The sequence below is a fragment of the Paramacrobiotus metropolitanus genome, unplaced genomic scaffold, assembly GCF_019649055.1.
Source record: "Paramacrobiotus metropolitanus isolate TYO unplaced genomic scaffold, Prichtersi_v1.0 Parri_scaffold0000003, whole genome shotgun sequence".
NCBI lineage: Eukaryota > Metazoa > Tardigrada > Eutardigrada > Parachela > Macrobiotidae > Paramacrobiotus > Paramacrobiotus metropolitanus.
In genome coordinates, this window is record NW_026570223.1 from 563059 (window position 1) to 589821 (window position 26763).

At 41.8% G+C, this 26763-nt stretch overlaps 5 protein-coding genes and 1 long non-coding RNA gene across 7 annotated transcripts; 3 read left to right on the plus strand and 3 right to left on the minus strand.

Annotated features, from left to right (window-relative positions):
• The first annotated feature begins 4556 nt into the window (after positions 1 to 4556).
• On the plus strand, positions 4557 to 6908 carry LOC129596473 (uncharacterized). The gene is made up of 3 exons (XR_008691438.1): positions 4557 to 4997; positions 5379 to 6443; positions 6588 to 6908. It is a non-coding gene; the product is annotated as an uncharacterized LOC129596473 (long non-coding RNA).
• A 465-nt stretch (positions 6909 to 7373) lies between these two features.
• On the plus strand, positions 7374 to 9083 carry LOC129597423 (uncharacterized). Its single transcript, XM_055494959.1, has 4 exons — positions 7374 to 7733; positions 7946 to 8065; positions 8289 to 8402; positions 8525 to 9083. The coding sequence occupies exons 1-4, from the start codon at positions 7646 to 7648 to the stop codon at positions 8620 to 8622; spliced, it is 420 nt and encodes a 139-aa protein (XP_055350934.1). The 5' UTR covers positions 7374 to 7645; the 3' UTR covers positions 8623 to 9083.
• Positions 9084 to 10002: 919 nt separating this feature from the next.
• Positions 10003 to 11572, minus strand: LOC129596675 (uncharacterized). The gene is made up of 3 exons (XM_055494012.1): positions 11228 to 11572; positions 10799 to 11107; positions 10003 to 10547 (listed from the first exon to the last, which is right to left on the minus strand). Exons 1-3 carry the CDS (start codon positions 11440 to 11442, stop codon positions 10178 to 10180), a joined length of 894 nt encoding a protein of 297 aa, XP_055349987.1. The 5' UTR covers positions 11443 to 11572; the 3' UTR covers positions 10003 to 10177.
• A 5659-nt stretch (positions 11573 to 17231) lies between these two features.
• LOC129592605 (uncharacterized) lies at positions 17232 to 20888 on the plus strand. Of its 2 annotated transcripts, none has more exons than XM_055488682.1 (6): positions 17232 to 17466; positions 17582 to 17693; positions 17775 to 17806; positions 17898 to 17996; positions 18170 to 18297; positions 18390 to 20888. In XM_055488682.1, exons 1-6 carry the CDS (start codon positions 17316 to 17318, stop codon positions 18516 to 18518), a joined length of 651 nt encoding a protein of 216 aa, XP_055344657.1. In that variant the 5' UTR covers positions 17232 to 17315; the 3' UTR covers positions 18519 to 20888. The 2 variants fall into 2 exon arrangements, with proteins under 2 accessions (XP_055344657.1, XP_055344665.1); XM_055488690.1 differs by having other exon boundaries at positions 18206 to 18297.
• On the minus strand, positions 19458 to 20816 carry LOC129592597 (uncharacterized). Its single transcript, XM_055488674.1, has 3 exons — positions 20469 to 20816; positions 20076 to 20396; positions 19458 to 20008 (listed from the first exon to the last, which is right to left on the minus strand). Exons 1-3 carry the CDS (start codon positions 20690 to 20692, stop codon positions 19678 to 19680), a joined length of 876 nt encoding a protein of 291 aa, XP_055344649.1. The 5' UTR covers positions 20693 to 20816; the 3' UTR covers positions 19458 to 19677.
• A 1175-nt stretch (positions 20889 to 22063) lies between the features above and the next one.
• LOC129596487 (protein rtoA-like) lies at positions 22064 to 23650 on the minus strand. The gene is made up of 2 exons (XM_055493789.1): positions 23256 to 23650; positions 22064 to 22936 (listed from the first exon to the last, which is right to left on the minus strand). The coding sequence occupies exons 1-2, from the start codon at positions 23356 to 23358 to the stop codon at positions 22338 to 22340; spliced, it is 702 nt and encodes a 233-aa protein (XP_055349764.1). The 5' UTR covers positions 23359 to 23650; the 3' UTR covers positions 22064 to 22337.
• Between the last annotated feature and the right edge of the window lie 3113 nt (positions 23651 to 26763).

Below are 26763 nucleotides of genomic sequence, written 5' to 3' on the forward strand. Positions count from 1 at the left end.
CGGACTTCATTTTTGCCCAAAATAAGCAAATTGCAATAGCTGATCAGTTTAGGGCGATGCTTAACAATATTACCAATCAATACAGAAGGAATTTGGGATCGCTGCATGTTCTATGCTTCCAAATGGATGGATCTTCGGATTTTGAAAGATAGTCTACATCGAGCGCGGTTTGGATTTGGATGGGTGACCACTCTGAGTTCAGGCTGCGAGTGCATGGCCCGCAAGGCTGTGTGCGACGTGGTTAGTCGGCATCAGCGCTGACCGTACTGAGTGGCGTGTGCGTTTCTTCGACGCCTGGGCTTAAACGGATCCTCCATGGTTCAACTCGCTCGTCGCATCAGGATAAAGCACCCGCGCTCCATTCCTCATTCAACTACGGATACGGCCGAACGATACGGATCTTGTTGTCTATAGCGTTTAGTCTGCGTGCTTTATACACGTTTATGTCAATGCTTATTAGCCATTGTCTAGTGTGCCAGTGCATGGGTCTAATAATGCTTGCAATTCTGAGCTGTGTTGTATCATATGCCTTCTGTAGCGGAGTTTGATAATGAGCGTGTGTTGTGTTCGGCCAGGTTTAAATTCCCATGCTGTGTATGCAAAACACAGCAGGTTAATGGGTTACCTGCTACCGAGATGAAACTATTATTAAATTAAACAAATAAATTTCAACATGTGCAAAGCATGAAAACTCACGGTTGTACAGAGTACTTTACTGAAAGGATGCAGTAATACGGGATGCCTTTTTTTGTTTATTATCGGTAGAAGTAGCGATCACAGGCTTTGATTACGAAGTTCTGCACAAGGCAACTACTGTTAACACGGATCTGCGAGTAATGCGTACTTGTAAGCAAAGCCTTCTGGCAGATGCCAAGGAAGAAAATTCAAATTATACAGACTACAGCTAGCCAATCTAGCTCTTTACAAAGGTCGATAATTTTTAACTTACTTGTTAGTTTTCTATTACAAATTCCAGACCAATCAATTTTGAAGTATGTCTGCTGGCACAACAGAGTCAGAATAGGAAGAGTAGCCCAACATGCCGTTGCTCCTTGCTTCCGGTAGAAATTGCGAATTTTCTTTCAGCCCATTTCGAAGTCAAAATTAGAAAACTCTTTTGTTTGACGTGAAATCTGTTGTCCCTTCCGAGCTGGTTTTGCTAATTGGCGCCGATACATGCCACCATGCTCAAACGAGCTCATAGTGCCCCGGCTATTTTCGATATTTCTAGAAAGCATAGTGCTTCGCCGCTCGGTACCAGACGGCGATTTTCTTCTCTCCAGGCCCTACCAACAACAGAACAGAATTCAGCAGGACCATGCGTTCAGCGTAAGAAAGCTGGAGTATCCGCGGATAACCGACCAGCGATATTCCAGAAAGCCGTTACATTTTTGCGCATGCTGCTGTACATTTGTGACATCGGAACGGACTGGTAAGGCATTCGAACTGCCGAAAGTTTTTGTGAATATTGATATCTGTGCTTGCACTAATGCCAAGTACCAGCACATGTGATTACGTACGATAGCTTTATTTAAGTATGGCAATGTACGAAATCATATTATAAATGCCTAAAAGGTACTATCAATCCCCTGCACGTCGTATTACCAATTCTACGCAGTACCGTCTATTACAGTTATAAGAAGCATCAACCTACTTCAGTTGAAGTTGCTGCTTTTTAGGTACAATGCCGTGAGTTTGTTACTGGGGGGCCATTTTCAATGGGCTGGATTAACACTTGCGTTTATTTTGATTCCCCAGTGCGTTACAGCGTCGCGAAGTCTTATGCTGTACACCGATATTGTGGAATTTCAGCGGCAAGATATCGACACCATGGAGTCATTTGCCATACAGTCGGTTAGAAGAAATGGTTCGTGCGAAGTTGGGACTAAAGTTACGGCCACTGATATAAAAATGAAAGCTGGCAGTGGCCGGCATACCAGTTAGTAGAAAGCAGTTTTGTAAACGTAAAATTAGCAAGAAATTATAAACCTGCTGTGTAAGCCCCAACCAAACCTTTACGACATTTTTTCAGTGTCTCTACGCGCAATGTTGTCGCAAATACCAACATCAATAATCATCGCGCACATTTTTCAAATGGGTCCCGTGATAAGGTATTGTTTTGCCTACAAAAGGTGGTCACATACACAAAACTTAATAAGTGAACCTTCTTCTGTAGCGTTGTTTTTGTTTTGGTCGTAGGTACATCACTTACCTTCGGCATGGAGAAATTCATTGTCCTTCTACCGATAATAGTCGTGTTACAAAATATCAGCTCATAAAATACTTGTTCTGGAAGAACACCAGTACCATCACAAAGCGTTTATGCTTACTGGAAGCTTATATGGAGGCACTGCCGCAAATGACCTTACAGCTTTACATCTTGACAAAGCAGGATTTGGTGGAAGAGCTTTTCCGCATTTCTCACGCTGCACAATTTGCCTCCATTTTTTTCTCCCTGACCTCCGTTGCGTACGGGATTGGTTTCACCAGGCTGACGTCATTTAAAATGAGCGGTCGCAAGTGGAAGAAGTTGATCCTGAAAGTAATCCACTTGGCTGGCCGTTGGATTCTGATCGGGTTGCGCATGCTCATACTGGTTGCTTTTGCGCAGCGATTCGGGTCATACATTTTCGCTGTATTTGCAATACATGCTGCGCTGGTGACCATTGCGCTGTACTGCAACTGTTTTCCTCGTTGGAATTATTACGACCTTTTATTACTGCGTCAAGTAGATGTGACCTTTGACAGTTCTCCACATCAACTGTGGGCTTACCGATGGGAAGTCGTATGGATAAAGGCATTTATGTGGATATTCCACCCCTGGACATTGTTTTTCGATCTTTGTGCGGACGCGAGAGACCGTGAAAAGGACAATAATTTTTTATGTAAAATCGGACGGGGTACGGTTATGCTGCTTGTTTTTTCATACGGCATTTGCTTTTTGGAGAACTGCGTCTTATTGGCATTATGGTTGGTACCGTCGGAGCTGTCGTATTCACAGAAGCTGACGGTTTTTCTTTTTGCTACTATCGGATATCTGTCTGGAATCTTTCTTGTTATGATTTTCATACGGTTTAGCAAACCGCTTATCAGTAGACCTTCAAGAGGAAACTTTACACTGACGCGCTTGCAGGTGCCAGTCCATCTTTTAGTGGAACGCATTGAAGTGGCGCCCCCCGTAAGGATAGATTGAAGGACACGCTCTAACGCAGTATAAGTATAAATGCCAGAGGTCCGAGAGGCCCTAAAGCAAAACGGTGTTGTCTAATTTGAATTTTAAAGATAGAGAAGCTGCTATAGCATGTAATCTTTAAAACGGCCTTTTTGTAACTCGGAAATCATTTGGATTAGGCATTGCAATGCTTCGTATTTGCAACGTCGTTACCGTGTTTGTTCCTGTTACATGCAGTGGACTTCATAAAAATGTTGCATCCACAGCTGTATAGCGCAACGCATCTATGTGGATATTGTGTACTACCTTTTGAAGTTCAGTGTAAGTACTAGGTTTGCAAATAAATCTTTGAATCACCAGTTAAGAAAGATTTTTTCGCCAACTTGATACGCTTAATGAAATGCGTAATGGAAAACAACAGCAAAACTCAGACTCCTTCAGTCGTGTGGAAAGACTCGTGCCGTTGAATGCAGAGCCTAAACACTTCCCTTGGCCTTTTACAACGAATCAGTGATAGAGAAACTTTTATCTTAACTGTTACGGTAATCTGGACGAAATCGAATGCTTATCAGGAACACCGAACACACAAACTCAGAAATCCTTAAAGGAATTCCAACAGGAGTCCTACACGACCGTCTTACTTCTCACTTCCGATCGTCAAAGTTGTCGGCCCCAAGATTACGACTCATTTACGAGCATACCACACGTCAGGTCAATATGCACATATAGTACTTCCCGTCAAAGATTATCACCAAAGCACGATACAAAGAAATTTGTCACACATAAGTAACTAATCGTTAATAATGTATAATATTGAAGTAACACAATTTTTAGTGAACAGCTTGCTGATTACGTGGCTCAGGCCCCTGACCGGCATTACATTGTACGAGTACATGAAGAACTCTGTGGTATCTTGCACGAAAATATCTGCTCTCTTGTTTCAGAGTTGAGCAGAAAATTAATCTATACATGGAAAACGGTCGCTTTGGCAAACCCTCTTTTTTTCCCATGCAGTTAAGTTTCTGCTGCAAGTAAATTAATTACTCGGCACAATACGCTTTTTCCGTCTGCTAAATGCTAGTTTTCGATATCCGACTTCACCCATGAAGTGAATTGCCGGCAGTTACAAGAACGGTAGCGCAGTGATTTCATAATTAACCTTCTGTGATACAGGAAATGCAATTAGCTGCACCCATTTTTCACGTAAGATATTTGGCATTCATTCAGCAACCGATCGGTACAACTGTAATTGTACTCACAACACAGTTCATGGAAAACAGTATAATACTTGGTTCCGGTCTTCGTGTGAAAAAGATATGTGATCGTATGCCACACTGCATTTTTTTCTACGTTCCTATAACGATAGTACTGTACAGATACGACTTGTAGTAGACGATAAATACCAAATTGAAGTATTTTATTATCAGAAGCATAACTCAGACATTAGCATGTTTTTTTTAGGAATAACTTTTCTGTGGCGTTATTAAGCTGCGGGCTTTCTCCATGCAGCTTCATGTACAGATAACCGGTTCATATGCTACTTTTACACATATGACATATGCTACATTTTCAGAAAAAGTTACTGGAACGGATCACGCTCAGTCCGAAGCCGCAGTTAGTGGCCGTTCTCAACACTAGCATCCTATCTGTTACCGCACTGATATACCGAAGACACGTGGAAATTAAACACGCTAAGCAGGAATATTACTGGAATTAGGAGTGCGGCTTTGGTCAACGATGTGGATATCAACCGTGTTGATACTGATAGTCTCGTTGGCAGCAGTCGGTGTATGTGATCCTTCCTCTTTCGTCCGTATTCGGTGCTGTAAGTTGGACTAATACGAACTCCTTCTGCTTTTAGGTACTTAATACTTTTACCAGCATGTGGCAAAAGTGCATTTTGCCCTGTCTGGTCCCACTTTTAAGTATTTAAATCATTCGCGCTGAGTGGTACTGAAAGTACGACCAATTTTGTTGCTACTTTGTATAAGGCTATCGTAGTAATACCTTGCTTAGGCTATCGTAGATATTCTTTGCTCTTAAAGTTAGTTATGTAAACACGCATAGTAATGCGAGCTTAGTAGGTAATCACAGAAATGGCTATTTATTTCTTGAATGGGTGTTCACCACCGATTCACCAAACCTGCTAGTAGTTACCTTGAAAAATGTAATCTGTCACCTGTGACCTTTTGTTGAATTCACATAGCGGACTGCGCCCTGCGAGGGTGTACGTGTGATACAGAAAACGACATATGTGCGTGCTCGCGCGATTCAGTAACCGGGCCTAAAAAAACGGTGGCTCGACGCCTTGATGGATGCAGTAAGTCTTCCGAGTTCACCATGCAGTAAGTTCACCATGCTGTCGGCAGCAGTTTTTAAAATCGTTGTCTGCGGAATGCTTCTTGCTACGTCGCTTCTAAACTATTGAATTTTAACGGGTGTCCCCAGATCTGGCTGCAATCGACGCGCAGAATATTTGTACAGACTCATGCATTTTGTTATCATTGTAATTAATAAAATAATAGGTGCCAGCATTTTGCATAGGAAATATAATTGTTCTCATCTGCAGTTGACTGCGGGTTTTGCTCTGGTGTTTGTGACGAAGCCCAAAACAGATGTACTGTATCCGCTCGCACATCTTGAACCACAGAGTCCGTGTACGGGAAAAACACGCATTCAATATACACACTCTAACCGGGCAAAATGCACGACTACGAAATATTCCTCATTTGGTTTCAAGATGAACAGTTCTTCTTGTGAATTTTTGTTTATTAAATCAAGTCTTTTCATTTAAATGGCAATTCACTCTGGAAAAAAAGGTTCTGTAGCTGAAAGCTCGCATTGTTCGGTGGTTCATCGCCATCAAGAATGTTGACGCGGAACGTACCCCTCCCCCTCCAGGGGCACCCCAAAAACCACAACAAAATCCGTTTGTAACTCGTGCTTACGCCAAAGCTGTATGTTAATGGCTGCTTTCGAGCCTAAACATGATAAAAATTGTTAGAGCTCTAATTTTTTTCATTATTCAAGAAGTTCTCCAGTCCAGATGTTGTAAGACATCAGAAATTTATCAAATCGCGAATCGCGCGTTTGGCCCGGTTAGAGTGTGTATATTGAATGCGCGTTTTTCCCGTACACACACTCTGTGGTCCAAGATGTGCGAGCGAATACAGTATATGTGGGGACGAACTGATGAGAACTACAGAAGGACCGTTTAGCCGTTTCCGTACCACTAAAAATAAGCCCCTGTTCTCTTTCGGATGTACAGAGAGTAAGTAAGAAAGACGATTAACCGCGCTCAGCAATGTGTATATTCAGGAATATGCGATCTTCTTATATCACCCAAGGGCCAGTAAAATTAATTATGTTATTTATGTATTGTCCCACATCAAATCATGAGTTCGGCCTGTTGTAGAAGAATGCGCGAAGAAAATTTGTCCGGATGGATCTGGTCATCAGAGTTGCATTAATGGCTTTGGATGCGGGTGTCCAGTGGCTGCTTGACGGGCGCAATGAAGAAGCAGAAAACAAAAAGAGTCACACTTAAGAAAATGGTGATACTGATAATTAATAAATTAAATGGAGTTTTGTAGCGCAACGTGGCAGAGATACGCACTATCTGGCACGAAAATCTGAATGTTCTCCTCTTTCATGGACCATATTTAATAATAAAATAGCGCACAAAAATAATCGCATTTACAAAACAACCTCTGTTTTCCATGCAGTTTAGCCTAATCACATAATTTAATTGCTCGGCACGGTAATATATTTTCGCTTACTTAAATCGGTTTATTTGGTTGCCTGCTTTGGCCCGGTTTCACCGAGAGGTAAATTGCCAGCAGCTAGCCGAATGAAAGTGGAGTGGTTCATAATTAAACTTGTGTTCTACGGAAAATTAATGTTGCTGCACCCATTTTCAGCGGTACGTAACGTGTTTGACATTTATTTAAGCGTTCCAAAGTCCAGAAATAAATATCTCGCAACATAATTCACGGTATAATAGTTATGACCATAGTTTGATTAATGTCTTTATGCGACAAAACTAACGTACCTATTCGTGTATTCTACTGCTTTTCTACATATTCAAGCATCCGACACGGATTTGTAACAGGTGTTCAGTTCAACGCCAATAAGGTACTATGTATATTAAAACGTTTGGTTGACTTCAACTGAACAATTTTGTAGTTGCGTTATGATACATTCAGGGCTCTAGGAACGCTGTTTCATGTATTCGTAGTCATACAAACTACTGTAGTACGAGTACATTTAATTTTTACTCGTACTTCAACACTTTTCTGTGAAAACTTGACATCAAAAGAGGTCACGCTTAGCCTGCAGGCTCAGTCAGTGGCCACTCTCAGAATTATGAAAATGAAAAAAGTACCTCATGATTTGTTGCACCGCTGATTTACGGGAGACACTCGGGAAGTGAAGTGCACTAATTAGAAAATACTAACTTTATTTTGGCCAATCATGTGGGCAACTATCGTTTCGTTATTGATCGCTTCACTGGCAGTATTTTGTGTTTGTGATCCTTCTTCGTTCGTCCGCATTCGGTGCAGTAAGTGGAATAATCGACTTTGGTAAACTTTCCCGCTAGTACTTTCAGTTAGTTATGTAACATTAAATTTGTCCGATTTGTGTCAGTTCTCATCCTCAATGTAGAATCAAAACAATAATTGTCTAAAAGGTCGGATTCAGCTCAATGTATCTGCAGCTGCTGCTGCTTGCAATAGGTGCCTTTCGTCAGTAACCCTGTTTTATTTTACGTAGCGGACTGCGCCCTGCGAGGATGTACGTGTGACACAGAAAACGACATATGTGCGTGCGCGCGAGATCCAGTCACCGGACCTCAAACACCCGTGGCTCCACGCCCACGCGGCAATGAGTGCAGTAAGTCCAACAGTCCACCATGTAGTCTAGGGTAATTTTTTTCAGGCATAAAGTGATAACCTGCCTGCTAAGTCCTCAGTGTATCGTTCCTAAAACTGGTCTAATCGGCGATCGCCTCGATTTTATTAGATTTGGTCGCAGGGGTATCCAGGCTCTCACCAATATAGTTATCATACTATGGAAATGATACGATCCTATCACATTGAAACGTTTTCGTTTGCAGCTGACTGCGGGTTTTGCGATTGTGGTGTCGAATCGACGAAAAACAGGGATTTTCCGTGGGGTTTCCCTACTACCAAAAAATTCCAATTAATGTCCTTTGGCGGATGTAGACAGGGTAAGTAGGAAAGGCAGCTTTTCATTCACATTTGACAATTTGCATTTTTCTTTTTCGTATCAAAGGTGTTGGAACAGTAATGATATGCTCAAATTAAAATACTGTCGTTTGGCTTGTTGCAGAAGACTGTGCCAAGGTCATTTGCCACGATGGATCTGGTCATCAGTTTTGCAATTACCCCATTGGTTGCATGTGCCCAAGCCAGATGAAGGGATTGTGATCTAATAATAAGTCTAATCAATTATCAATGACGTGCACTAATGGTAAAAAAAATTGAAAAGTGCCACTGTTTATCCGTACACTGGCGTACAGTACAGAGAAACAGTTATGCATCGGTGCCATCGAAACGTACAAGCCTGTCCGATAATTTCTGTCGTAAAGGTACAGCTAGCGCGAAATTTGCGCTTAAAACCATAGCCACGTCACTGCGCTTATCAGATTGCCTAAATGCGCTCCGCAGTTAGATTGTCCATTACTACACCGACGGTTTTTGAGCCGCCTTGCGCCAGGCAGTTACTGTTATGCTCATTAAATTATCTGGCATGCACCAGGCCACCAGCCAGCCAGGTGCATGTTACGTATTAAAACAGTGTGGCGTGGCGCGTCGTAGCATGGAGTTTGGCGTAACACGCAAATTTGTGTTTTTCGTTGTATTGAACCGGCAGAAATTACCGGACAAGCTTGTACACAGTTGGCGAACGAATTAAGACGCTCATATGATCGAATAACAGGTTTTCGAACCATTTACGGTATTCAGTTTACTTTATTCTTAGGAATTGTTTGAAGTTATTGGCGGTAATTTAGAGACTGTTGAGTACACTTCTGCTTCTTGTAAAATGGTACTAGTACCAGTACCACTGTAGTCTGTACAAAAACAAATCTACACATGTTTTAGTAAGACTGTTATTACTTGTTAAGTCTATAGTACGCGACACGCGTTGAAAACATTGAATTATTTTATTCTTCAATACGTGCATTCACTGCATTGGTAGACGAGAGCGCAGCTTTAAGGAGTGGAGTAAGTTTTAACGCATACGGAGTATTTGATTAGTCGTTGCGCTTTCACCAGCTCACCAAAGCTCCCGTATGATGAGACATGCTATTATGATTTGTTCAAAAGTTTATTTTAAGCAGTTAAGCTTTGTTCTTCTTCGAAAAATTTAAGCGCTTCTACGTCTTTATGTCGGAAAGAAAAACCAGAAATTCACAAGAAAACTAAGCTGCGGAATATTGAGGCAAGTTTTTAAAAACTGTGGCGGCGTCTTATGGTTAGCGGAAATTAATCATCTTTGCTGGAAAAAACAGCTTTTGGCCTCTTCCGAACTTATAAATCGAAATTGCTGGAGGGTTATTACTTTTTGAGTACTTTGGGTTCGCCTTTTTCGCAATGTGTGCATTGGTTTTGCTGATCCAGTTTCAGAACTGGTCAAAGCTGCACCTATATGTATTTAGTTGCGTCCACGTTTTCCGGTGCTACATAAGCCACTTTGTGTACAGCATCATGTACTGACTACATGGCAAATGCAAAAACTTGTGCTTGCTTATAAAGAAAGGTATGAGCAGTAAAGCTGTACGAGGTACGAGTAATTCAAGTTACCGGTAGTCGCCACTTCTGTTTTATCGTTTCTGGTTGCATTCGCCCTACTTTAAAACGAAGTTAAACGATCATAAGTCGTATTCTCGTTAGAAACAGAGGTATTAAGACCCAGTAAACTTTTACCAAATTAGCTTAATTAAGAGAAGCAAATTAATGCCATGTACTGTCGTTGTAGAGTTTAGTCCCGTAAAAAGTGAGACCGGACAACAATCACAATTAAACCAAATAAACACCACTCTGACAGCACTGATTTTGCAACAGAACTTTTAAGCGCAAGGGTAGAGTTGACGCTAAAATTTCCTCCTATGGGAACAGACGAACGGAGAAGCGTATTGGATAGTAGTCTAGGAATATAATAATCAAGTGAGGTTGCGTTGGAGTCCTCCGGTGTCAATGGTAGCGGTGGGGGACAATTGTCGCCCCGTGGTCCGTTACATCGAAAGGCCTCCATGATAGCGTTATTAACGCGCTCGTTGAGATCTTGAGCCTGCACTCCGCATTTGTCAGCCACTTCTGCACGGTAACACTCTCCATATGCTTTCCAGGCGCTACAACCAAACAAGTGTTAATTATGCATTAATGTAAACAATTAGGGATAAAAGACAGTTCCGGCGATCATTAGTTAGTAGCGGTAATTATGAACGTAAGTCTAAACCAATATGGCAACATTTATCTAAAGTTTCGATTTCGACGAATTCGAATATGTTTGAAAAATATTTTTAAATTTGAAGCAATACTGTATAATACCCTTTATGTGAGACTTACACCGAAATTATTCAACCTGGAATCAGTACCTTACCAACAATATTGTTTCATTCTGCTACCACTGCGCCATGCTGCCCATACATCGGTGCTATTCTCAAAAAAGCTGGTTTGCCCAATCTCCTTGAAAGCTGATCGGCCACAAGCAATTGCCGGGCTGGCAATCTGTTCAAGGACGTCCTGGCAGCGCAGTATCGTTTGGAGGTTGCTATACGAATCCGGAAGATCGCAGGCTGTGAGCAGCTCCATCCATCCGGCATACAGATCGTGAATGTCCGGAAAGAAGCGAGTACTACCTCTGCATTCCATGCTTTCTTTAGTGCATCCAAGTGTAGTCTTGCCAAATCTTTAACGGAAATGGTTGAAAACAATTGTCAATATGGTTTACCAGACCTTGGTCTTCCAAGAAGAATTTCCTTGCGCTTTGAATGTTTACGTAATGTACAAAATAAATATATGTTCGTACCGGCAAATATCCGCGAGCAGCGATTCATTGACGTTTGCGCTTAGTCTCATCCGGAGCAGTGGCACAAATTCCTGGTTTTTTTTGTATTTTTGCACCGGATCATAACATTTTGTGAAGTTCTGAGTTTCACAGTTTATCGACACATTCATAGACACTACGAAACTTAGCGAGACTGAAACTAGAATAAGTGCGAGGAACGCCTTGACGTTTGGCATTGCTTGGTACTTGCAGTTCGTAGTCTGTATAAAGTATAAACGTTTAAAAACAGTCCCGTAACGTCTAAAAGTATAGCGATAAACGTTTCGGTTGTTCCATATGCACTTCCTTTTTGATACTAAATTTCATGCGTGCATTAGCATTCGAACCAGTTTTAGAGCATATTTACTTTTACACGCTTGCGGCACTTCCACATTCAGTTTGCTTTTCCGTTTTCCGCCACCACCCGCATGACTACATACCGCGAAACTAGCGCTGAACTCTGTTGTATACTCATACGTTTCCAGTAATATTGTCAGCGCAGCTTTGGATTTCTCTGAAGACACAATACGCATAACCTACCGGTTCTAGGATTACTTAATAGATAACATTCGGCTTTCCAAAGATAAACAGAGAAAACTTACACTTCTATGGATTGGAACAACACTTGGAAACCTTTTTCGCTTCCACACACCGCCCAAAAATACCATTGCGTTTACTCTGTTGATTGCTATGAATTGGAATACTATGAACGAATTAAGGGTTTGTTACAGTTTTCAAGGTATACAACTGTATTTATAAATTCTTGGGATAATAACGAAATTGAAGTCATTTTGCCAGCACAGCTTGCTCGGATGCATCGCTCACCAACCCTGCGTTTAAACGAAGCTAGGGACTATTCTACGTAGAACAAATTACAAGTTTCTTCTTCACCAAAGGCTATTGCGCAGCAGTAAAACAAGCAACAGACCTGCAAGAAGTCACCGTGGTTAGATTTTCGTCGAAAAAGGGATGATTCCCTTAGGCCACTCGAACCAACAAAGCCACCGGTACCTCTTAAACCATCCACTCCACTGAAACACCCCAACCAACCCTTACCGGCGCGGCGGCGCCTAATGATTTTTGGATATACAGTACAACCCGCGTACCTCATCCTCGGCCGTCGGGGCCGATTGTACCGGACAGCTTTCCCAACGTGCACCAAAGCACTTGAATGGTACTCGTACAGCATTATTCACACTGGGGACGATGTCTGGCGCCATTGGTCCACACATTTTTTAACAATCTCTGTTTTTTATGCAATTAGATTTGCTAAGGTCAGAATTAAGAAAATACAAAATCATTTATCCTCTTTCCGTTGCGAAATTCAAGTACGAAAAATATACAATGTGCAATAATCGTAAATGGGCTGAATAAACACCAGTCTGATACGAATGCTCTTGAAACGTAGCTTTTCATTAGAAGACTGAAGCTGACATTAGTTTCCTCCTATAGAAGCAGACGAGCGCAGCAGCCCAGGCATGTAATAATCGAGTGAATGTTTGTTTGAGTCGTCCGTTGTCAACGGTAGCGGTGGGGGGCAGTTGTCACTTGTCACCCGTGGTCCGTTACATCGAAAGGCCTCCATAATAACGTTAATAACGCGCTCGTTGAGGTCCTGAGCCTGAACTTCGCATTTGTCAGCTATTTCCGCACGGTAGCACTCTCTGTATGCTTTCCAAGCGCCACAACCAAAGAAACGCTAATTATGCAGTTCACACATAGTCACATATCTGTACAAGACCGTGCCGAAAATTAGTAAGTAATAAGCACAAGTAACTACGAAGACAATTCTAAACTACAAACGTAGCGGTTGCCTGCTACTTCCAGACAGATTTAATTACTGTATATGGTTGAAAATTCTTTTAAAATTTGACTAGAATACAATGCAACTTGTTTAAGATTTAGAAATGCGTTCATAGCTATTAGATACGTAATTTACAAGAAAGGACGTAATGAATCCTAAATGCACTTTAACTGCAGCACTCCGTAGGTGACTATTACAGACAAACAACGAAACTATTTCACTCGATATTAGTATTTTACCAACAATGCTGTTTCATTATACTGCCACTACGCCATGCTGCCCACATATTGTTACTATTCTCAAAAAATCGGGTTTGGCCGATCTCCTTGAAAACCGATCGAAAATAGGCAGATGCCGGGCTGGCAGTTTGATCAAAGGCATCCTGGCAGCGCAATATCGTTTGCAGGTTGTTATACGAATCCGGAGGATCGCAGGCGTTGGAACAGCTCCACCCACCCGGCATATTCCGGACATATTTTCACAACATGGGTAAATGGCGTACCGGAAATTAGTGACCTGGTATTCTCGGTGTTGTGCAACATGAAAAAGTTTTCAAAAGCTGATTTCATGAAAATCGTTGTTCTTAAACAATCTTGTATGTGACATTGATCAAAAATTATCAGGTTTTCTAAGGAGGAACAGCGTAGAGAATACTGTATCTGGTGTCCGGTATGCAAATCCATATTGTGAAAACGTCTGGAATGCAAAACACGTCGCACTATGCGCAAATGTATGTAGCGGCGGTGCCGCTTACGTGTGTACGAGTGCAGTTGTATGAGACGTACGGGTAGTTCAGATTGCCCAGTTTAGGCTATTTAAGCGCAGCGACGACTAATGTGATGAGGTCATTCTCTGGCTTTCTTGGATTTCGGTCTGGAATTAAAGAGAATCTGGCCCGTAGTCTGGGTTTCTGGTGTTTCTATCCTCCTAGTTCTAATAGAATGTAAGGAAATAGGGACCCGTTTATCCAACTACGCTACAATTGGCGCTCCTGGGTGCTACGACGGTAGCCGACTTTTCGACGGCATGGACGTTTTCCATCGTGGATCCTGTATTTGCCTGGCAAGGACCGCGCAACCTCGCCGTGGAGGAGAAGAATCCACAGTGGATGACCTTCCGTGACCGTGGATTGTCAGCCGAAGCAAGAGCATGAAAGGAAGAATGGATGGAGAGAAGTGTCTGTGCTGATTTTCCTATTCTCAGGAGTTACAGTGAGATTAATTTTCTTGAAAATTCATTATTTCCTTTTAGTGAGGAGTGTCTAAAATCGCTGAAATTTTCTTGACAGAAATATTAATGAATTATTCTCGCATTTCACTTCAGTAGTTTCCTTGTGCGCGATTGTTTACCGTTGATGTTGCTTTTCCGACTGACGGTGTTCTTCTATTCAGAAAGTTTCTAATGATAAATTAAGGCACAGTTTAAAGGATTGCGAGAATTTTCAAGATTTTTCGATTTTGTTAACTGAATGATTTAGTTTACTAATAGTCTGAAATTTGCTGCGACTATTAGTTCCTTCATTGAGGATTGTTTTAGAATGTGATGACTCTGTTAATAGCTGATTTTCCTTCAGTAGGAATTAGAAGGTGATAATTTCGCCCTTCTAAATTTTATTCTTGAATTTAGTTGGTTGTTATTTGGCTTAAGTATTGGAATATTCTAATTAGGAAATACCGAAATTAAGAATTTGTTTTAATTGAGAAATGAATATTCTGCGTTCAGAAATAATTGTGCAGATGGTGTTATGATGATGATGTATGTTGTGATGATTTAATGGTTGTTGTTCTATTTGAGAATTTATTTGTGCCGGAGTTTTTTCTGAAGAATGACGATGTTGTGTAGAAGTTAGAGTAAGATCTTTTATTATTATTTTACGGAGAAAGGGGTCTTCCGCCCATGGTTGTTTTTTTTGTTAATGGCATTCCTGTTTTTCTATCCCGGAGAAAGGGGTAGTGTAGCGGCGGTGCCGCTTACGTGTGTACGAGTGCAGTTGTATGAGACGTACGGGTAGTACAGATTGCCCAGTTTAGGCTATTTAAGCGCAGCGACGACTAATGTGATGAGGTCATTCTCTGGCTTTCTTGGATTTCGGTCTGGAATTAAAGAGAATCTGGCCCGTAGTCTGGGTTTCTGGTGTTTCTATCCTCCTAGTTCTAATAGAATGTAAGGAAATAGGGACCCGTTTATCCAACTACGTTACATGTACGTACTTGCAAAAATCCGTGAGCAGCGATTCGTTGATGTTTGTGCTCAGTCTCATCTGGAGCAGTTTCTCGGTCATATCATACTGGTATTTTTGCACCGGATCATAACATCTTATGAAGTTTTTAGGTTCACAATTTATTGACAAGTTCATAGATACTACAAAACTGATATATGGACGATTTCGTACCACTCCAAGTATTCGACCCATTGTTTTTCAATACGTATGCTTGTTATTCTTGCGTATTCCACCGGCATTCTGGTGTGTTTTGCCGGTATTCCGCCTTACCGCTCAGCATCCATTAATCCACTGTACACTAGGCCCTGTATTCCTCGTATTCCACCGGTATTCTCGCGTGTTCTGACTGTATTCTTCCGTATTCCTTCACGTCTCCTTATGTTTTATCAGTCAGAATACCCGCGTAATACAGGCAGAACACGCGACAATACCGGTGAAATACGGGGAATACAGGGCCCGCTGCAGAGAGACAAGAAACCTAAGAAACCTAAGAATATCTTGGAATACCTAAAACTGCAGAGAGAATACGCACGAACACCGGTGGAACCGCTCCGTTTTCAGTAAGTGTCTCTCTGCAGCGGGTTCTGTATTCCCCGTATTTCACCGGTATTTCGCGTGTTCTGCCTGTATTCCGCGGGTATTCTGACTGAGAAAACATAAGAACACGTGAATGAATACAGAAGAATACAGGCAGAACACGCGAGAATACCAGTGGAATACGGAGTAGGACCCCCTGTAGAGGAACACTTAATGGATACGGAGAGGATAAAGGCTAAATGCAGGCAGAACACGAACGAATACCGGTGGAATACGCGGGAATACTAGGAATACGTAACGGAAAATAATGGGTTGCATTTTTGGAGTGGTACGAAACGAGCCATAGGTGACAAAACTTGGCAACACTGTTATTATCTTAAGCACGAGGAATGCCTCATCGTTTAGCATTCTTGTTTAGCTACAGTAACTAACTTGTATAACAGTTTTAACAGCAAGTAAAGTCTAAAAAATTAGCAGTAAATCCTTTTGCTTGTTCCGTGTACACGGCTGTTTTGATACTAAATTTCATGTGCACATTAGCATTCCAGTCAGTTTCGGCAATAACAAAATAAGATTTTACACGCTTACGGCATATCCGCAGTTCGTTGCTTTTCAGTTTGGACCACCACCGGAATGACTGCATGCCGTGAAACAGATGCTAAACTTTATTGTGCTTTCCGGTGTTTCCGGTACAAACTATCACATAATTTTTGGATTTTCTCTGAAGACAGAACAGGAACAGCCTGCGGACTCTAGCATTACTTAAAGTTTTCTGCTTCCACTCTCTGTTTAAAAATACTACTGGCTTTAATCTGTGGATTTGTAAGGCTATAAATAAATTAGTATTTTCTGCAAATTTCTCATTGTTTTACAGTAAGGGTTTTTTTATATATGTCGGATAGCAATCATATATGTTCGTTTATGCATCGAAGATTTGTTGATCCGTAAAGTTTATATCCGTCCTGTTTGCTTTAATTGTATTTATTTTGTAAATTAAAGTCAGTTGTACGCAACAACTATTACGCTGAACTATAATAAGCATGATTTACAGTGATCGAAAATTTAGGAAAAACGGAAGTAGTACTCCAATGCAGTGAGAAGTTGCGCCGCATTTTACTGCTATCCAAAAATGCCATCAAATTACAGTACAGTTGACCCTTTTATTAGTGGTAACCAGTTGCTCTTAAAATGCCGTAAGCTCCTTTGCTACGATTTATCTGCTATAGTTAAGTAGCTCCTGCTCTTCTCCTCTGGTTCGAAACACGAGTAATAATTAAAACACCCATGTGTTCGGTATTAGTAATATTATCAGCATGCGCTACTTTATCGTTGCTTCGATAAGGCTGACAAGACCTACGGCTGATAAGCAACTTAGCAGCTCTTGTAATTCGTAAATGCGAATGATTATCCTTGTGGCTCTGTTCTCGTTTAACGTGCGTAAACAACAGAATCACAAAATAATCGGATTTATTCGTACTTTGAAGTATGCTTAATCGAGTACGACGGATATGTATCTCCGTTTCCGTTTTGTTCGGAGTATGGCGCAGGCTCGGGTTGTCTTTACGACACCTGTTCGAGGTTGTACGGAGATACCTGGAGCCGCATCAGCATCAGCTACCAAGTGGACGAAAGTAACCGAAATCAGCCGATCGAAGAGTGGTAAGGTGTCTCCACCAGCCCATCCCGTTACTAGTGATGCACATACTGTAAATAATGCGCTCAAGTAAATAAAATTAAAGCAACCGGTAGAATACACTGTCTTGCGTTTCTGCAGATGATACCGAAAAAGGCAATGCGGAAAATTTCGCTAGCACAGCAGCAGACAAGAGAAATTCTTCGACGGAAAACGGAGGGCACGGCAGTTCGCCAAACTGTGGAAACCAGAAGTGGGTTTCCTTGATTGCCTGTTTCATCTAATTATTATGCTTTTCTTTGCTTCGGAGTGAGCTTATCTCGGAAATGTTTAGCTGCGCACCCATCAATGGCGTTCATGACAATTGTAAGCGTTATGGCCATGCAGTTGCAAATACGGTATTTGGTGTAATTTATTGAATATAAGTTGTAGGAGATTATTTTTTGTGACTTTTCAGTGAGTCTGCCTTTTCTTCACAATGGAAGGGTTCTAAATCCAGTGCGAGATAACAACAACAATGTAATTGGATACATGTTTGAAAACCAAATATCTGCAGGTACTGCTGATTTCTAAGTCTGAACATAATAATTATACTTTAACTCGGTGCTATGATGGCGGCAAACCTGACTGATGCAGCGGCATGACCGCCAACTGTGCCAACGGCAGTGTATCTGTATGCTAAGTTGCAGACTTTAGTTAATGATAGTCGTCTTTCTTTTCGAAAATAAGAGAATGCGGATTTGACAAATGGTAAATGTGATGAAGGAACCGATAATGCAAAGGAAAAACCGGAAAGCCGCGACGCAACGAAGAATACTGCCGGACAAGGAGGACAACCAATTACTAAGGACGACCTGGTAGCTAAAACATGGGCTCATTAGATAATGCCAATAATGTACACATGTTATCATGCTAGGTGATAGTGACAATAACAGTTTTTTTTATACAGCGAGCTGTCTACCGATTCATCATGGAAAATATCCATTACGTCTGGGTCGCAGCTGCGTTCGGTATCACTTGTGGATTTAAGTATTTGATTTTGCTAGGCCTGATAATGTTAATGTTTATAAAACTCTAACCAGGGCACATAGGCATCCTCCAAATTCAGAAAATTTTCGTTTTTTGTAAAAAGATAGTATACTATTCTAGTATGCTTAAAAAAATATTTTCAGCTGCCATCGTCAAGGAGGCGTGGCCACAGAACAATTGAAAGTTTAAAAATCACATACTTGATACTGCTAAATCATATACTTGCACAAGTACTGGATTTTTTTTATTTCGCGTTACGAGCAACAATATTTTTCACACATTCTACATAAGATTATGAGAGGCTAAAAACACAAGCGAGTTACACAGCAACATCTAAAAACACAGGCGGGCGAATAACAGAAAAGATTAACAGAAAAGACTGCACAAGTTTTTCGTAATACTATGCTTGCTTCTTACTGCAGCACAGTGGACTTTCACAGCTGTCGAACAGCGATGTCGTAAAAGAAGCCCACTTGCGGCGGCTCGTGCCGTTGATGCCTAAGTGCACATTTTCGAAAATTTGTTATGAAGTGCAGCACGTTCTGCTTAGAAGAAAAAATTTTTTTCGCACAGGTTATTGTTTACAACGCTAATCGACAGCTGAAAAGTCCACGGTGCTGAATCAAGAAGTAAACGTACTCTAATAATTACGAATAACTTGTGCAGTGCTGCACTGCAATACACAGTATGAAGTATGTGATTTAGCCCACTTTTAATTGTTCTCTGGCCACTCCCCTTTGACGATGGCAGCTGAAAATATTTTTTTACGCATACCATAGTAGTATACTACCTTTTTACAAAAAAATGAAAATTTTTTGAATTTGGAGGGGGCCTATGTGCCCTGGTAAGTGACCGACAGATCACAATGGGCCAGAAACAACCCAAAGCCATAACAAGCAAACATGTATCACATCATAACGGTCGTACGCTTGGTATCCAGGCTGTAGCAGCCATTTTCATACCGTGAAGATTATATAAAATGGTAAAATCGTGATTTAGCTTTATTGACAAGCACGAGCAAAGCAGTAACCAAATAGTAACCAAATTATAGCTTAAAAGCTGTTTTGATATCCTAGCCCTGTGCATTTGCGTCACCCACAACCTCTCCATCTAAAAGACCCCGGGACTATTCAAGGAAGAATTGAAACGTTTTACTTTCACAAAATGCTAAACTGCGCAACGTAAAGCTAAGTTACCAAGATGAGCTACTATCCTTGAAAAAGTGACGTTCCTCCCAGGCCACTCAAACCGCCGAAACCACCGGCTCCTCCTAAGCCACTTAAACCGCCGCCACCCCCTAAGCCTCCCATACCCCCAAAACCACCCATACCGGCGCCGAATAATTTTTGAATATCGAATCCGCCTGCTTCGTCCTCGGCTGTCGGAGCCGGCTGTACCGGGCAGTTTTCTCCACGTGGCCCGTAACACTTGAACGTCTCTCGTATAGCATTATTCACACGGGTGGCGATGTCTTGCACCTCCGCTCCACATTTATCGGCAATCTCGCTTCCCGTGCATGTTTCATACGAATTCATCATGCTAAAAATATTATGCACGATTTTTATTTTTTTACTTGTATTGTCCAACCGCCACGGTGCATATTTACCAGCACATATTCCGGATAAGGTCACGTCTTTTCACCAAGGCTAGCGCGTTTTCGACGCGGCCCGGACCGGCGTTCGTGGGATAATCATTCATAACGGTTCTCATTGCCGCATTAAAACACCCACGTGTCTTACTGGATGTCTGGTTTATAATTTTGGTGCATTGTGCCATGAGATGATATTTGCTGTAGAAATCCGGCCGGTCACAGACGTCCATCAATTTGATCGAACCGGTCAGCATTTCGTATGTGTCGGCCATTTGGCTGGGTTCTAAATAGCACTCTGCCATATCCTTGACACAACCCATAACAGTCCGACCCATTCTGTACAAAGGAGAGATTGTAAAACATTTTTAAAACCGAGGCGTACAGTAGCTAAAACCCAAACGGACTAACTTGCAGATGCCGACGAGCTGTGCTTCGGTGATTTGCGAGGCATCCTTTGTGTTCATGATTTGCTGATAGTCCGGACCGAGGATGTACATTAAAGTTGGGGCCATGCACATCAGTAAGCTGTTACTGTCGGTGTTAGCACACGAATTTGTTGATGACAATGAGCGCGCTGAAATCGAGACAACGGCGGCCATCGCCAATACAACAAAAATTCTTCCTAAATGCATTGTTCTTGCCGCCCTGTTTTGGATAAAAATTAGATAAAAGAATTACGAGTATTATCTTTCGCTAACTCGCTAGTAGGGTTGGCATCTGCACTGATTACTTTGCTGATATACGGTATTTAAGATCAGTTGCATCATAACCATATGATTAAATCATCGTTCGCCTAAGGCAGACGATGAGTTTTGGTAGTTTTTTCTTGTTTTTACGACACAAGGCCCAGTAAAAGTGTGCCATAAAACAGCCAATTCTTTGCAAACTCGTTTGTACTGCAATAAAAATACTGTATGATGTATATGCTGTTTATTCGGACAGTTGCAATAGACTGGATTGGGCGTATTTCCGAGAAAATGTATGCTGTATGTACTTTCAGGATTGTTTGTTCATAACAGCATATTCCAAACTACAACAAAATATAGGGAGCCGAGCAATGAAATAAGTGGCACCTTAAAGTACAACAGCAATAAGCTGCGGACAAAAAAATACAGCAGCAACATGGACATATCACACAACCGTCGCTGTGCTTAGGCGTGATCGAAACTCACATATAAACCTGATTAAAAAAACCTGTTCTGTCTTCCAAAACAGCTAAACAAATTGTTTTGAATATGAAACACTGCCACTGGGTATAACCAGCCGAATAACGTATAAACTTTGCAGCTTTACATGGACAGATGCACTGAGATCCATGTTTTCTAAGTGTTTTGTAAGGCATTGCCGAGCGTACTGTCACAAGGGATGCGTGAACTCAAAAACCCTCGCCTTCGAACATTATCGCCAGCTTTACTTAAGAAAGAACAAGACCCTGCAAAATTGAGTTCTAAAGCGTTTCAAAGTTTTTCTCAACCCTACAGATCACAACGTATTGGGGTGGAATGTAGGCTAATATTCCCAACTTACTAAGCAGAACAATTGACCAGTACTTATAGAAGTATGTTCAGAGATCGTGCAGCTACGTACATCCTGCACTTTGAGTTAACCCCGTGTTGCATTCACCAATGAGTTCTCGAAATTGCAAAAGAAAGTCTCACTGATGACATGAAAGAAAGAAAGACTCACTGATGACATGAAAAACAGGGTGGACCAGTGGGATACTGCATATAGTTTTAGCTCTTAAGGTACTGGTCCATTGTTCGGTTTTTATGAGTAGTGCATGCGAACGATACTTCTGCCAGACAGAATCAGCGACGTTTTAATGGCAATGGCAACGAGTAAACGTACTCAGTTGATCTCATGTGCTCATGAAAAAGGACTATTTGGTCGCAACTAACCGTAGCCGCCAATGCTCGGCGAATGGTAACCGTAAGAGTGATACATCTTGATCCGTGTATTGTTACGCACACCGGCAGGGTTACTTTGTAACAGAAGAATCCGTCATATCGCATGTTATTGAGAGTGTCTTACAGGATTTCTAATTTTTCTTTGATTGCCGATTAATTGGCACAGCAATAAAGAATAAGTAGATACAATCAAAGGATCGGGATACTATAGTATAAACTGTATAATTATGTAATATGGTAAACATTAGCGCTATATCAAGAAAAGTAGAAAACTGGAACAAAATCTGTTAACCAGGCAATGGCGGGCAAGGACTGCAACACTAAATTTAAATACTTATTTACCCACCACGAAAGACAAAAAAATGCGATTTTATGATGCATTATTTTTTGTATTCTGGGCGTTATTCTGACGGCCTCTGCCGTTGCCCCGATGCTTTTTGCAGCGACCCTTTCTTGTCTGGTTCTCCAGTAATGGCGCACCTGGACTATTGCTTCCCATGTTTTCTTCCAAATTACACAGCATCTGTTGCGCAGACTGACCACCGTTACCAATGATCCCTCCGGCATTGATCCCGGCACTTGGTACACTGTTTCCAGACCCCGTTCCTGATGCCCCGTTAAGGCTAGGCAGCAGTCCAATTGGAGGCAGACCGGCCAACCCGCTGTTAGGAAGAGTCCCGGTATTGGGAGTACTTCCGCCGGTGTTTGGCAGTGCACTCACGGGACCGCTGGACGGACTGGCATTGATCTGGGCGCCGGCTCTGGGCGCGTTTCCGCTATTGCCGCTGCTGGCGCTAGAACCAACCGCTCCGTTGCCGTTGACTTTGGCATTGCTGCTGGACGATTGAGCCTTATTACTGTTGGATACGCTCGCTGCACCGCTACCAGTGTTGTCTGAACTTCCGCCGATGTTCGTGCCGGAGGATCCTCCGTTTGTGGTTTTGCCTCCGCCGTTGTTCGAGTTTCCAGCTATAGCAAGTACAATCAACCGTAAGAAAGTCTTATCGAGATATCGTTCGTTATCGCCACGTAGGACCGATATGCCAGTAAAGGTGATTCCAAGTACTGTAATACTCACACTTTGCCAATGTTTAACGGTATATAATAATAATTAGATTGTATATTATAGTAACTGTGGTTAATACAGCTCATGCCATAATACAGTGCTTGTGTGGTGTCGCACTCTTTGCAATGTCATCATTCACATCTGGGCATTTTAACATTACAGGAAATGCTGCAGTGTATTAAAGTACTTCTACAGTAAACCATGTACGTAGTCAAGACTTACAAGCTCTTCGGCTCCTTATACTTTGGTCGTCGGTTGGCAGGCCCTCAATAGCTATAACGCAACAAATTAATAGCATAACATTCATTTTGCTGGGTAATTCCATTTGAACTGATACAGAATAAAATGCGGCGTTACGACCGTACTAGTGCACCCGCCGGCAGATAAAGCAGTTCACCAAATACAACAAAAAAGCTTTACTACAACACTACCATTCTTGGTAGCGCATATATAACCTTTAACCTAATGCTTATTTGGGGTTGATGATTCAACTGGGTGGAAGAATCTTTGACTGCGAACTATATATCCACCAAACTGGCAATATCAGTAGAGAGTCCGCGTCTGCTCGGTGAAAATGGGTGAAATCAACGCGCATTTGTTGGAAGTTGGAATGTCCCCGTCTCCGTTTGTAAACACTTTATTAATGAAGCCTTATTGCTGTTTTGACCGAATGTTTAGCAAACGGCACAAAAATAAAGAATGCCGCAGGCCGTATATGCGTATGGACATAAATAGTAAAACGCTTGTTTACGGAAAACTGTACCGGCATAAACAAAGGTAATACAATCAATACTGTGGTCGGCATTTTACGTAAAGACTCAAAAGTGTAAATCTGTAAAAGGCGCATCACCCGAATATTCATCACGTAAAAAAACATGACTCATCAAAAACCGTGAGTAATGGTTGTACGCGGTATAAAGTTATCTTCTGTTCTACGGTTGGAACAAGTGCTACGGTTTAGTTTATTATAACTGGTGTTACGATTAGCGAAATACGTCCGCCACATTCGTCGGCTGCTTGTCGTGCCTGCTGCGGATAGGAACACAAAAGGCACTGTATGGGATCCAACAAAATCAACAGTGAGTGCACTGTTGCCTGAAAAAGACGAAAGCGCCGGATGCGCACTAAGCGCTGACTGGATTAGTACTTGCATTCACCAACCATTTCATTTCTCGACAACTGGACCCTCTTAGTTAATATTTTGACCAACCGACCACCAGCCCCGACCCCCGTTTGATGTTTTGATAGTTAGCAGTCAGATTAACTACTGATCGCATTTGCAATAATGAAAATACCGCATATTTTGATGTTGCATCTAAACTGGGCTTTGCGGCTATATCCGGTTTCGGAACTGAATGGGAGGGAGGAATGGAGCACAGAAAGAGAAGAGTGACCGGTAGTTGATAAATCATAGCAAGCAGAGCGGAAGGTAGTTTGTAGTAAGTAAAGAACCTGCGTCGGTAGCCAACACCCCGTAAACCCATTGCTAAACGGGGCGCACCAAAACGGTTGCGCTCTGTTGCTGCGGCTTGCCACTATTGCTCGGTCTGCTCCTAATTTTTCGTTCGTTCGTTATAAATATCTGAGCAACAAGAGCGGATAGTAGATCGGGATAAATAACGTCGTAACGCTTTGCATGGAAGAGAGTTGCGGGTTAAATGGACCTAAATCGAATGCAATACCAATTTGGGCAGCGCTACAAAGCTTGGTTCATTATTCTGTAGGAAATACGGTGAGATGGTTATCTCGATGCCTCTCTTAAGAACAACAGGGATTATTCTTTTACATTTTGTCATCCATGCAATTTTTGCGAATTGTGCCGGTTAAGCTGTACTGATTATGCCATTAGGAGATTTGATATCTCGAAGCAGCTAGGATGGGTCTTGCATTTTTGTACATGTTACATATAATTAACTTACGGACGGATGAACCGCACACTGCTTTAAAAAGATGAGCACCGTAAATGTTTTTCATCCCAACTGTTTTTCGCTTCGATAATATATGTATAAATAAAAGGTCTTGGTTCAAAATTTTGTACGCAGACGATTTTGTCAAATGTACAGCTCTATCGCACCAAGTGTGGACAGTTGCATAAAATAAATTTAAAAATAATTTGGTACGTCATTTTGTTTATTGTTTTGCATTATTCTAGTGTAGTTTCTTATTGCGGATCCAGAAACATCAAAACCAAAATATTTTGATGTGCCAGTAGGGAGACGAGCGGTATTTTAGGGGAGGGGGTAGCGGTCGTTTGTTTTATGCTCATGAATGCTCCTGCAAAAGTATCACCATTTAAGATTTTTGCGTGCAATTTTTTGGAAGTTATTCAATGATCCACAAGGTGTCCGTTACGCGCTATCAGAGGCATCATGTATAATCACTGCTTGCGGTAATCCCGGAACAAAGTGGTTCTCCCATAGACTTCTATGGTAAAAAGAACATACCGAGAAATGCGGTTGCCTAGCACACGGAGCTGAGTGACCTCGAACTGATAACTTCCATGAATCAGTCGTGGGTTACGTTAGTTTATTTTAGAGTGTTGACAAATATCAACAACACAGGCGAGGAGGTATAAGTGCCGGACGAATGGAAGAAAAAACCATTAAAGCGGCGACTAAAAAAAGCTACGACTGCTGCTTAATCTTGCTGGAACGAGATGCCTCGGGCTTACTGTGCGGACGAAAAGTTTAAAAAGGACGCCCAATACCTTCTGAATGAGATTTTATCAAGAACGGGTGCTTGCGACATTCGGCGGCTGTTCGGCGAAGGCGCAAAGGAGGTCATCCCCGTATTTAACGGGGCCCGCCGTAACTTTGCAAAGGTCACGCAGGCTTCATGGGATCCGATGGGTGTCCTGCATACATCGCAAGAGCCTTGTTGCGAAACAGCCCCAACGTATTAATTTTGCTTTGCGGCATCAGTGAAATTTTTAAACAAATTTTAAGTCGGAAGATGGCAACCACAGTCAATGGGTCGAGCCACATTTTTAAACCGGTCGGTTTTTGGTTTTTATATCGCAGTAAAGTAGAACACGCTTTCAGCAGGGCAAACCAAAATCCAAAACATGCTAAACACATGCAGCAACCATATCATAATAAAATAATTATAAATTTGTCGACTCCTGACCTTTAGTGATTTTTGAGAAAAAGTGTCCACACTTGGTGCGATAGATCTGTAATTGACAGTCGAACAGGTTTGCCGCCTCTGGACAGTAATGGCAACGCGTCATCAATAGCTCTCTTCAGCATTGGACCCATCGGAAGTACATGTGGTATGTGTATGTATTCATTCAATTCCATTAATGCAAAAAGTTTTCAAAATAGCACCTAAAACTGAGTGCGAAAGTAACCACGTTTTCAGGCCAGGAGGCACTAAAAAAGTTCACAGGTTACGCATATACAGCATAATAATTATGATATTATTCATACATTTTATAACAACATCGTAATCATGCATTATATAATATTATTCACATCTGGTAAACCAGTACACGTGTCCACCAGCTTGTAGTTATGGAAGTGTCGATTTCAGAACGAAAGAGAAAGAGTTTGGAAAAAAAAATGGTTGGCTGAATTATAAAGCACGTAATAAATTTATTTAACTTACCAATTCATTGGATTTTGAATAGCCGGAAGCAACATTTGCTTGCGGCACGTTTGTTGCACTTCAAGAATACGTTAGTCGCGTCCGCCGGCTGGCACAAAACACGGCGGTTAACAAGCGATTGCTG

Bases quoted from the DNA above. Each gene is read 5' to 3' on its own strand.
- LOC129596487 (XM_055493789.1), bottom strand. From the start codon at position 23,358: ATGGAATTACCCAGCAAAATGAATGTTATGCTATTAATTTGTTGCGTT. The intron at 22,937-23,255 runs GTAAGTCTTGAC...TACTTGCTATAG, and splicing joins TATAAGGAGCCGAAGAGCTT to CTGGAAACTCGAACAACGGC.
- LOC129596675 (XM_055494012.1), bottom strand. From the start codon at position 11,442: ATGCCAAACGTCAAGGCGTTCCTCGCACTTATTCTAGTTTCAGTCTCG. The intron at 11,108-11,227 runs GTACGAACATAT...TTTCCGTTAAAG, and splicing joins CTGCTCGCGGATATTTGCCG to ATTTGGCAAGACTACACTTG. The intron at 10,548-10,798 runs GTAAGGTACTGA...GTTTGGTTGTAG, and splicing joins AGAATGAAACAATATTGTTG to CGCCTGGAAAGCATATGGAG.
- LOC129592605 (XM_055488682.1), top strand. From the start codon at position 17,316: ATGTATCTCCGTTTCCGTTTTGTTCGGAGTATGGCGCAGGCTCGGGTT. The intron at 17,467-17,581 runs GTAAGGTGTCTC...GCGTTTCTGCAG, and splicing joins AATCAGCCGATCGAAGAGTG to ATGATACCGAAAAAGGCAAT. The intron at 18,298-18,389 runs GTAGCTAAAACA...TTTTTTATACAG, and splicing joins CAATTACTAAGGACGACCTG to CGAGCTGTCTACCGATTCAT.
- LOC129597423 (XM_055494959.1), top strand. From the start codon at position 7,646: ATGTGGGCAACTATCGTTTCGTTATTGATCGCTTCACTGGCAGTATTT. The intron at 8,066-8,288 runs GTAAGTCCAACA...TTTCGTTTGCAG, and splicing joins CCCACGCGGCAATGAGTGCA to CTGACTGCGGGTTTTGCGAT. The intron at 8,403-8,524 runs GTAAGTAGGAAA...GGCTTGTTGCAG, and splicing joins CTTTGGCGGATGTAGACAGG to AAGACTGTGCCAAGGTCATT.
- LOC129592597 (XM_055488674.1), bottom strand. From the start codon at position 20,692: ATGCATTTAGGAAGAATTTTTGTTGTATTGGCGATGGCCGCCGTTGTC. The intron at 20,397-20,468 runs GTTAGTCCGTTT...TCCTTTGTACAG, and splicing joins CAGCTCGTCGGCATCTGCAA to AATGGGTCGGACTGTTATGG. The intron at 20,009-20,075 runs GTAAATATGCAC...TAATATTTTTAG, and splicing joins CTTATCCGGAATATGTGCTG to CATGATGAATTCGTATGAAA.